The sequence below is a fragment of the Dermacentor variabilis genome, chromosome 3, assembly GCF_050947875.1.
Source record: "Dermacentor variabilis isolate Ectoservices chromosome 3, ASM5094787v1, whole genome shotgun sequence".
NCBI classification, from domain to species: Eukaryota; Metazoa; Arthropoda; class Arachnida; order Ixodida; family Ixodidae; genus Dermacentor; species Dermacentor variabilis.
In genome coordinates, this window is record NC_134570.1 from 77,877,509 (window position 1) to 77,889,631 (window position 12,123).

The 12,123-nt window shown below is 45.6% G+C and overlaps 1 protein-coding gene across 4 annotated transcripts in view; it reads right to left on the reverse strand.

The window, feature by feature from the left end:
- LOC142575918 (uncharacterized) overlaps window positions 1-12,123 on the reverse strand; it is a 235,836-nt gene that overhangs the window by 43,874 nt on the left and 179,839 nt on the right. For all 4 annotated transcript variants that reach the window (XM_075685722.1, XM_075685719.1, XM_075685721.1 and 1 more), the window contains exon 3: window positions 10,145-10,610. In XM_075685722.1, coding sequence (XP_075541837.1) covers window positions 10,145-10,610 — 466 coding nt within the window. The remainder of the gene's footprint in view (window positions 1-10,144; window positions 10,611-12,123) is intronic.

Here is a 12,123-nt window from a genome sequence, read left to right on the forward strand (position 1 = left end):
TCGCCACAGCACCCAGAGACAGTCGCTGTGACGGCGTTGGCACGCGTCGATGACCGGCCGTTTACTGAGCAGACAATCGTAGCGTGCTGATGAGACCTCCTCACCAGCAGGCGGTGAAGACGCTACTGAGGTTTCTCCGTTCAAGAAGCCTGCTTGAACGACTGTGACACTCCTGCATTCTTTTGTGTTTGCGTGTGTTTCTGCTTTTTTTTTTCTTTCCCCTCTCCTACTCTTTTCATGTGTGTGCAGTTTTTTAAGATCTTTCTGTCTCCCTTATCCCTTCCTCAATATAAAGTAGCAAACTGGATATCTATCTTCCGGTTAACCTCGGTGCCTTTCTCATCTCTTTTATCTTTCTCCCTCTCTCAAACATTAGAGAAGATGCCTCGAGATGAATAGTGAGCGCGGGAAGTTCTTCAATCAAATATATGCGATATGAATACATGTTTTTATCAGCAACTGTCGAGGCAAATGAAATTACATCCACTGTACTTGAGCGAATAGTCATGTTCTCGTAGTTCATAGTAGCAGAACTTCAATTATGTCCATCAAAAAATTACAAGTGCTCAAAAGATCCAGAGAAAATTTCAATAGGAAACGTTCGTGTGTGTTCAGAGCTTTTTTATAGTGTGCAACATTCTCTGCGTACCATTACCGTGTCCTATATTGGTTACTCTATGAGACATTGTCTCACTGTTCACTCCTGCTGAATCATTTATTCTAAGGTCAGCGAAAACCCTGTACATAAATAAATAAGACCTCGAAGTTATATTTCATTCACTCAACAACAAAAGCGTACAACGCGATTCCTGAACCTTCTCCTGGTAGAGCACTTAAAGCACACTGAACGAGCCGTTCACCTTCCACTTCATAGCCCCGCCTCGCTTGGGTTACTACAGTTACGCAATTTCTATGCTCAAACATTAGCGCTTTAGAATAAAACCACTGGTAACAAATTTCTCAAATGCCCTATCGAGTGCAGCTTGTAGTGTGGCAATGCCTTTTGACAAATTGATCATTTGACGACATCGCGAATTTCGGCCATTTAAGTCGCCAAGTCTTCCACGGCATTTGATCTCCCGCTTTCGTCATTGCGTAGTGGAGCTTGACGTTTTCCGTCAATACACGACAAACTAAAAAATTATGGCGAGAGATGCGGTAAGCTTTAGCAAAAAGAAACGTACACAAGATTCACGAGTATATCGATTAGCGACTGCAATGTCGCATAGAGTCTAAGGCAAGAACTATTACGGGGTCGTGTTTATTTTGTGCCCCGAGTACAATATGCTTACTCAATCTATTTCAAAAAGCTATCTGTGTTATTACAAACAAAATATGTGAATATTCGAATGGAAATCGATCACACTGCCACTGTATGTAATGCCACTGTATGATCACACTCTATGCAATTGTAAACGGCTATTGCAATGCAGTATTTAGTACCGATTCTTTTCCTAACCTTTCCGTTAAATCAGCATTTTAAATATACTAGAACTCGCTGAACACTTTTAAAGTTTACGTTCTAGGCCCGTGACACTGAGTAACTTCAGAAACTCAGAAAAAATTTCGGCGCGGAGTTCCTTTCGGACTGCCTAGCCAGTGAAGGGCCGGCTATCACAATTGTCACAAATATACTCCACAGACTAAGAAATGCAAGACGAAAAATAAGAAAGCTAGTTAACAAAAAGAAGGAAAGTAGCGCACAATAGTCCTACTAAAGAAATGCTCTTCTCAGAGGAAACCATTTTAGAATGCAGACCTCGTTTACCTTGCGATCAGGAGGAGACAAAGGCACTGCTACAGAGAGAGCCAGGAGAGGAAATGCACGAACTTTTTTTATAAATTTTAAGAATAGATTTGTTCAAACAGATGTTCATTTTGTTGCACGTCATCCTGGAGTGCGATAGCGTGCGGCGATCGTGACTGGCTGCGATCGTGTGTCTGCGTTTTCGGGTGTATCTACCTCACTCGTTTTTCTTTCTTATTTTCTGACTTCCACCTCATCCGTCCCCCCGTGTAGGGCAGCGAACCACATTTTGCGTTCTGATTAGCCTCGCTCGTTTCCTCCTTTATTTCATCTCTCTCTCTCTCTCTTTTGTTAGTCAAGCCTCACAACTTGGTAGGAAATACGCAAGTCTACCCAAAGAAAACAGTTTAAAGGATAGCAAAAAAAGAAAGGTGGGGGGGGGGGGGGGTGCAGTTATAGCCTACTCCAAGACAACAGAACCACAGTAAGGATAACGACGTTGACAGTGCAACAATGACGACAAGGATACTGAAGACGAATGGCGCCGGCAAAACCGCGGCCATGCGGCGATAGCACGAAGGTGGTAAGCGCGCTATGACTCACGCATATTTAGTTGTATCGGGCTTCCATGTCCGCTTCATTAAAATTTCGCGCATATTCCAACATGTGCGCTGGATCTACAAAGCTTTTATTGACAATTTCTTCTAGAAAAACGTGAGTATATATACGACAGACACCGCACAAAATGGCCCAATACACTGTAAAATAATTTACGCCCTTAAAAGTGAGAAAGGGTATAAATGTGCCTATAACTCCGACCCTTAGGGTGTGATTGGTATAACTCAGACCGCAATGGTGTGAGTTATAGACACGTTTACACCCTTTTTCACTTTTAAGGGTGGAAATTATTTTACAGTGTAATCTTCGAAGCCAACACCTCAAAGTTTTTCAGCGCTCGAAAGAAATGCCAGAGGTCACTTAAGTTCAGTTATACTTTCTAGGAGTAAGTTTGGTGGTGGTAGCTTTAGTCAAAAATGTTTCCAGACTAAAAGAAGAAAAAAGGAGGAAGTGCCGGCCGCTACTATACAAACGGCATTGGTCAGCATCAGCCACGTCAAGCTATTCTTACAGCCTTTCCCCTAGGTCGTAACGCGTGATGTGTGTGCAGACTCCACTAGAACACCGGCCCTATTAATCATCAGCCCAGATAGGCGCGCAGACACTTCTAGTGCATTTTCGAGAACGAATAGCTTGCGCGAGTGCTATTGGTTGCGTGGTGCCTTTAAAGCGCGTGAACGCAGTCGACGCGGCTTTCCTCCTCTCTCAACATTCAATTCCCCCTGTCCCGTTCACCAATTAGGCCGAAGTGCCTTCCCTAATAAAGCGTTAACTCTCCCGCTTTTCTCTTCTCCCAGCGCAAGTAGCCAAACAGACGCTTTTCTGGTTAACGTTTCTGTACTGTATCTTTTTGGTCTCTCTCTCTCGTCATCAATAAAAATAATAGAGTTATATTGCCACAGCAGCAATACGCTACTTCCGAAGGGCCAGCAGTGTCTACGAAGAATCAGCAGTGTCTACTAAATCACTGAACCAGGGAATAAAACAGCCCACTCGGAACCTTCATGAGCACTACAACCGCAAATGCTTCAACGACATCAGTACCGGCGAATTAGGCACTACACACAGGTCGTTGACTTCCGATGCCGAAATCACAGTGACGCGACAAAACAGCACTCGTACCTTACGTGGGATCACAGCCAACAACAACAACGACAACAACAAGAAAAGCAGTTGTCACCTACCGCACTCGGAGACTTCGCGATCGTAGAAATTCCCTCGCGCATTCCTGCTACAGCAGTCCAAGCGCTCCGCCCTCCCCCCGCTACACAAGAGACGTACCGGCACCGCTGCTGGGGTGCCGCCCGAGTGCACTCGCTCTTCGCCTAGCTCATGTCTCGACAATTAACGCACGCACAAGGGCAAGACGAGAAACCGACGTGGTGAAGCGGCACAAGCATTCTTGTCCCCCGATTGAGCAACAACGGACGTCAAGAAAGGAGATCAATCACGGCCGCACAGTGTCAGGCACAGTAAGAGGCATTAAATGACGCGCAGCGAGTGTCAACCGACGAATGACGTCATTCGCATAGCGATCTTTTACCTCCGCGTCACAACTAGCGCGGCATCGGCGCTTTCGAGATCCCATTTTTGATGCTGAGCGATCGGCAAGCACTGCACGCGGCTCCGCTTTCCCTAAAAGTCGCAGAAAAGGGCACTGCACTTGAACGCATTAGCAATACTGCGCGTTACGAAACAATACCGGAGCGGCGCTTTAGGAGGGCCCAGCAGCATTTCAACCTGCTGCTAAATGTTAGGGAAATGAAAGCGCTGGTAAATGATGTTCCCTTATAAGAACACCGCATGTATCAAACTAGACAAGATATCCAGTTGTCTGCCCATAGTTTCACGCAGTGCTACGTTACGCTCAGCGTTAAGAGAGGACGTGGGACATCTGTCTTTGGCACATGTGTCCTAGCGACAGATCTGGTACGAACACACAGCTAAAAACGTGTGCTGGAGAATTGCCGCCGCCGCAGCTCAATTGGAACTGCATCGCAAGCGTAATGCGGAAAATGTGCGTTCAGCTGCCATCGAAAGCCAATTTGCCTTTTCCTTTATTTCATCTCCCTTTTCATTCGTGTTAGTGCATTACAATTTAACCAAAGTTACTTTCCTGTCTGCTTCCGTTGGGTTCATAAGCTGGTGATAAAAAACTAAACAGCCCCTCAGTTCCCTTTCTTCTCGTCCATGAGATAACAAGATAACGCCGACAATCAACCATGTGTTTTGTAAATCACGCGAGTCTGGTAGCGAAGTATATTCAAGGGAAACCGAAGAAGGTCAACTAGAGGCACTTCTGCTTGGCTAAGCTGAGCCAGAGTCTCAGGTCTGCGCGTAATTGAGACGCCACCACAAAATCTGCTATAGAGGAAACGTTGAGTAAGGCAGATGCATTTTGTGTTCTATTGTAGCATGGCTGTAAGAACAACGCTGTAAATTACGGATAATGCAAAATTAAGAAAAGCGTCGATATAGCTGTCGCAAGATGCAGCTGTCGCAATCAAATCAAACATAAAATTCACAGTTTTAAACAGCGTACGTGACCATGAAAGCGCATGGTGTAAACTTACATTTAATGGAAAAAGCATATTTCTGGGTGGTGTGTACCGACCTCCGAATGCGCCCCCTGAATAACTAGACGTTATGCACGATTACATTACAAAACACACTGGCTCACACTCCAATATTATCATTACAGGTGATTTCAATTGACCAGGAATCAATTGGACTAATATTTCGCACAACAGCTCTGACGCGACAAGTGCTGAATCACTATTGTTTATGTCATTTACTTTCTCTCTAGACCAGCTAGTTTTTGAACCGGCTAGGATAGCTGGTCCGTCATGTTCTGTGCTTGATCTGATGTTCGTAAGCAGCCTATTTCAATATAACACATTAAACGTTGAAAATTGCATTTCGGACCATAAAATAATTGTATTCTCCTGCCCAATTTTAGGAAACCGTGAACGCGTTAAGCCATCGATTGCTTGAATACTTTGTTTAGCGCAAAACAACAGACACAAGAAAGACGACAGGACACGGCTAAACAAAGTATTCGCTATGCGCTAAACAAAGTATTCATGGATTCGCACCAACTAGCCCGCCAACGCATTGCGCTGAACCATCGATTGCTGTTATCAGGGATTACTCAAGAGCGGATGACAATGCTATCTCAGAATATTTGAACGCCTGCTTTCTGCAGTTCTCATTACTTCACGACGTAAATGAATTATGGTTACCTTTTAAGCATATTGTAAATTTTTGTGAAGAAAACTACATTCTCTCCAGAAAGAAACGAGTGAACAGAGAACATCCTTGCGTATCGCGCGAAATAATACATTTAAAACGAAAAATTAAATGAGAACGCAGAAAGAAAACCACACGTGAGCTTCAACCTCTCGTACGCTCGCTACAAGATAAGATCGAAACGGCCAAGGAGCGTTTTTTCACTGTTACTCTGCCTTCTTACATGAGGAATAAACCACAAAAATTCTGACGCTACCTATCGAGGGAGTGGCGCACCATATCACCGTATCGCAGATTACTGTTTCAAACGAGACGGTTGTTCAGCCTGACGTCATAGCAAGCAAATTTAATGAATTTTTTCAATCTGTATTTAACAGAACAAGCTTTAACGGCCCCTCTCCACGGTATCAGTTGGATAATCCAATGCCTGAAATAGATATCGATCAAGAAGGAATTTTTCGGCTCTTGCAGAAACTGGATGTAAAGAAACCCTGTGGCCCTGATCTTATATCAAACGCATTTTTGCAAAAACATGCAGTTTGGATGTCAAAATACTTATACGTAATTTGCAGGCGATCTTTCAAAACTTCAGTGATAGTTGACGACTGGCGAAGGGCCAAAGTAATACCTGTGCACAAATCTGGCTTTAAACTCGACGTAAGTAACTATAGACCTGTTTCATTAACATGTGCATCCAGTAAATTGTTGGAACATATTATTTAGCGCCTCCATGGCCTGGAAAATCTCGACTGTCTAGCGCAGATAACCGCTGGGCAGGAAGAGAACGGCTGTTGGCCAGGGGGTGATGTCTTGGCTCGCAGTAACCACTTGTGCAATGATGTCACCGCCCGAAAACATCCAAAAAGGACAAGCAACTGCAAAATGAACCCCACAACACGGCTCTGCGCCGAGATCACGTACATTGGCTCTCTCTTTCTACCCGCTAGGCTTCAAAGAAAACATAAGTGCACAAACAAAAATGCTGCATTTCGTTATGCCAATTTCTGAAACAATTTCGTGCCGACAAAATCAGTAATGATGGAGGGAATCCTGCTAAATGAGAGGGAATATTCTTGGTTTAACAAAATTAACAATAGTAACCCTAAAATTACGGCGGGACCCTCAAACGCAGAATTCAAATTAGTCTGCTCAAACCATCCGCATTGCTATGCAACTTTACCTTCTTATATCTAACGGAGAAGTTGTACTCTTGGAGAGTGAGACTCCATGGGAGCAAGCGGCCATTTTTGTGTGACATTTGAGTGAGCCACGTCAGAGGACAGTGGTCGGTCTCGATGATGAACTTCGCTCCGTACACGTAACACAACTTCTGGGCAGCCCAAACTAAACAAGTGTATTCCTTCTCTGAAGCGCTGTGGGCTTCCTCTCTTACATTCAGCTTACGGCTGGCATAGAGGATAGGATGCTCCTCCTTATCGTCGCCGACCTGACTAAGTACCACGCCCATACCTCTGTCGCTTGCGTCGCATTGAACTATGAATTCCTTTGTGTAGTCTGGCGCGCGAAGTACAGGACGAGAAACCAATGCGCTTTCAAACTTTGGAAAGCGCTCTCTTTGTCCTCATCCCAGTGTACGCTACTCGGTGCTCCGTTTCGGAGGGCGTCCGTTAATGGACTTGCCAATTGCGAGTAATTCGGAATGTACCGTTGATAGTACCCCACAAGTCCCAAAAATGAACGCAGGTCTGTTTTCGTGCGCGGCTGAGAAAATTCTCAAATCGTAGCTATTTTCAGCCCGGCCGGCCGTCTCGTGCCCTGGCCGACACCATGGCCCAGATAAGTAACCTGCGAACAACCAAACCTGCACTTTTCCGCTTTTATCTTAGAGAATAATAACCTACTATACAGCCGGCAACATGGATTCCGTACAGGTCTAAGTACTATTACTCAGCTGAGATAACCCCTGATATAGCTACCACAATAAATAACAGAAGCCAAACAGATGCCATTTTCATAGATTTTTCAAAGGCCTTTGATGTTGTTCCTCATCCACATCTTATTAGTAAATTACCTGCCATTGGTGTACACGAGAAAACAGTACATGGATCAAGAACTGCCTCGAAAACAGAAAGAAATGCGTAGGTGTGAAAGATATTATGTCTGATTACATCAACTTTTTTTCTGCTGTTCCACAAGGCTCGGTTCTTGCGCCCCTCCTATTTCTGATCTACATCAATGATATTCGTTCATGCATTCAGCCGCCTATTCAAATGCGCCTATTCGCCGATGATTGCGTAGTGTACACAATAGTGAATACCAGAGAGTATCAGGTAAAACTAAACGATTCGTCAGCTTCTATACAAAATCGGTGCAACAAATTGGGGATGAAACTGAATGCAACAAGAACTACCAGTATCTCCTTCACACACAAGAAAAATGCGTTTCAGTTTACATACACAATAAACAATATACCACTAAGAAAATTCGATGAGGTCACATATCTCGGGGCCACTCTTACAACGAAATTAAATTGGGAAACTCATATAAATAACATATATGACAAGGTGCTAGATAAACTGCATTTCTGGAGAAGAAAACTTAGAAACACACCTCCTAGTGGTAAATTAAATGCATACAGAACCCTCATTAGACCCGCCTTAGAGTATGCTGACATTATTGGGGCGCCGCACCAGAAGTATTTAACCGGCAAACTAGAACGCATACAGAACTTAGCATTGAGATTTATATATTCACAATATTCGCGTCGAACGAGCATTACGAACCTGCGCGTCGAGGCTAACGTTCAACCACTGGCTCCCCCCCCCCCCCCCCCAACGTAGAATGATTTCCAGATTAAAATTTCTATAGTTGCTTTATCACGGCTCCTATCGAATACCACAAGCAACATACATTCAAGCGCCATTCAGACTTTCTGCCCGAACGAATCATAATAAATCAATACGGCACCATCGCAGCCATAACAACACTCACAAGTACTCTTTACTCCCACACCCCATTTCCCATTGGAACATGCTACCCTTTAGAGCCGTAAACTGCCGATCTGCCAACGCATTTATTGACAGTATTGAGAATCTGGAATTCGAATGGTGAAGTTACCTGTATTTCATATGCAGCCTCTGTCGATGCATACTTTTGGTAAACGTTGTTTCTCCTGTTTCACGAACCGCTGATTTAAGCAGAGTGTATGTATTTATTGAGTATGTTCATTTTTCGTGTGCTAATGCTTTGCGGGATACAGTAGTTTCACTTTCTTCTCCTTATTTTCTACTGTATTCCATGTTGTAACCACTCCTGCATGGGCCTGACGAGCGCCTGCAGTATTGTGAAAAAAATACAAATGTGCAAATATAGAGAGTAATAAATGTGATTAGCTGAAAACTCAACTTCAGGTGTTTCTTATTTTTCATTTTGTGTGTGCAGATTTTCTAAAATTGCCGGATGAATCGCGCATTAGTATTTCATAAGCTATTATAGAGCAGTTAGCTGCAGTAAATGCTGGCTAAATGTACTACAACGCAAGACATGCACAGCACCAATATATTCTATAAATAATAGCAGCGTGACATCGCATGAATTTTTTACAGATAAGATGTAGAAAGCACAATATGTTTCCTTCTTTTTCAACAAAACATAAAAATATAAGTGCTGCCGTTTCCTCCCCTGCGCTGAAGGTGTTTCAGCGCAGGGGAGGAATTGTCAGCGCAATTTATAACATTATAATTTGACATGTTTATCGAATGTTTCCACTTCGACACGCCGATGAGATATGTGGTAGTTTCGGTTAAAGTTCCGGTTAGCCCGAATTCACTACAATATTGGTTTTGTTTAAACCAAGTTTGTTAACATGGCTATGGAAACTAACAAAATTTTGTAACGTTGTTCCGTTCATTCGGCATGTCCGCTTAGGCGAGTTTTGTCTTTTCAGTGTCCATTGTATTCGAAACTTCTTGTCAAGTTCTTGGCATTTAGCGCGCGCGCGCGCGCGCGCGTGTGTGTGTGTGTGTGCGTGTGCGTGTGCGTGTGCGTGTGTGCGTGTGTGCGTGTGTGCGTGCGTGCGTGTGTGTGTGTGTGTGTGTGTGTGTGTGTGTGTGTGTGTGTGTGTGTGTGTGTGTGTGTGTGTGTGTTTCTCTAAGCGACTCCGAAATGTTTTGATTACTGCTCCTCCGTTCAGTGCTTTCTGTTTGTTTTCAGCTGCGATTTCGTCATAGCGGGTTTTTCAACATCCAAACTACTCATAAAGTCGCAAATGAACGAAAAAACAACAACACATTTTGCTGAAAGGCAGGCGTGCGCACTGACGAAACAAGCAATGAAAAAAGAAAGAGAGCTGCCTCCTTGGCTCAATTGCTATGGAGCTGCGCTGTGGAACACGAGGTCCGGGTTCGAAGAATTTAAGTTCAGTAGGAACGAAAAGGTCAACGCAATACTACGTTTCATTCCGTGTTTTTCGTACCTACATGTGCCAGTGTACGCACGTCTGGCGTTTAGTAGCCCCCGTACGAAGTTGCTCAACTTTCAGTCGCTCTAAGCGGCGCCACACCTTCTCACCTATATGAGGGGCCTGGGCGGGCGGCGGAAGAGGCGGAGGCGTCTGCTGGCCCGAGCTCCTTTTGGACATCTCCTCATCCGAGCTGAGCTGGTAATCCACAGTGCTTCCACTTTCGGCACCGCCGGTGTCTTCGTCCTCTTGCGAAGCGGACGCCTTCCAGCGGGACCGTTTACGCGGACCGTTGCGAAGCGGGGGCGTCGTCACCGCTGCCGACGTACCGTCACCGTGGTCGTCGACGGACAAGCGCCCTGGCCCCAACCTCGTGGCACCACCAGCCCTGTCTTCCTCGTTGCCTTCCCCAGCACTGGGCGTCGTGGCAGTGGCTGGTCGCGCGTTGGGTCGCCTGCCCGGCCTTCGGGCGGGCGGCGGCGAGTCGCCCTGAACGGGCGTCAATGGCGGAGGCTGTGTCACGCCCGAGTCGTCAACTCTCGTGGAGTCCCCGGGTGTAGACTTTCTAAGTAGGCCCTGCGACGAACACGTCAGCACTGTCACTACACACACTATAAACGATGGTGAAAGTCTTAGGGTAAACCTCAGTGTTTGCGGCGAAAGGGCGCTGTAACAAGTCTCGAACGAAAGATAACTTGAGGACGGCAAGAGAAGCAAGTGCCGGTCTGAAACACTTTTCATGAACCTTTGCTTCACCGCTAAAAAGGTTTATCTCACAAGTTAGTAGGATAGTACCCTAGCAGAATTAGTAGAGAGAGCTATCTAGTGCAGTTACGGACATTTCATAGCACCTCCGCGCTGGTGGGCTTGTTGGTGGGCGGTTACATTACTGTTCCTATCATGTACCCGCATATGCGGCCACTCCTCGCAATAGCATACAGTATATGCGAAAATAGTCCATTTTATAAAACTGCAATATGCAGTCGCAGTATCGCCCGTAAGGCAAAGCATTCATTGCAAGAGCAATGAGTTCGATAATCACACAAAGTCAGGATCGTAGTTTTAGCGACCTCATAAATTTAAGTAATTCGCTTAGTAATTGAACAAACAATAACGTCACAACCGTATAGGCAAACATTAATAGATCTCCCCAGAAGACCTCCATCGCTCATTGACAGCAAGTGGTCGCGGTCAGAAGAGCCTGCCGCCGGGAGCTAACGCTTCGTGCTGCTTTTCGTTTCATGATTTTAACTCTGCCGCGTGTCAGTAGCTCAGTATGCGCGACCACCAACAGTAAGTGCACGGGTAGTCGGCGCGCATGAAATCACTAGCCATCTCGGCTCGCCCTTAGACGTAGCACCCGCTGCATGTTACCTCCAACATAAGGCGCGGTGGCAGGACCACGCGGTGGGCCATACGCATCCACAGCGGGTCTACGCATGAAGCCCAATATTGTCCCTAAATATGCGCTGGATCACGTGATCCACAACATTTGGCCTGCGCGAAGACATCAAGCCACACTCTTTCTCGGCTCACTGTCCTCGCACACTTCCCCTTGCACCGTAGCATACCACGCACGGGTCGCCCCTGCTCGCAGACTTTAATATCATGGAGACGGCGAAATTCACCTGCAGCGTCCATTTTATCTATCACAATAAGAGAACGTCGTTGGTGTCAGTCTTTTGCACATACGTTCCGGCTGGTACCTTGCTATCACGTGGTGAGAAAGGGCTCCGTTTTATACGGCAAGCCTTCATTCACAGAAGCATGGGGTCTGTACTTGCCATTTGTCTCACATCGGCCGGACACAAGTCTAACGGTAAAATAAGGCATTAGAGGTAAAGAAGCAGGCTCGGAACAAGCGGGAGAGAGAGAGAGAGAGAAAGGCAAAGGGAAGACAGGGAGGTTAACCCGAGATTATCTCCGGTTGGCTACCGTGTACTGGGGGAGGGGCAAGGGGATGCAATAGGTGAGAGAGAGAAGGATAAAAAAAGAAAAGAATAACCTAAACACACACACGCACGTACATACGAACTGTTTCTGTGGGCACTGTCACGCAGCCCGCAAAGGCGTTCCTAGTCTTACGCAG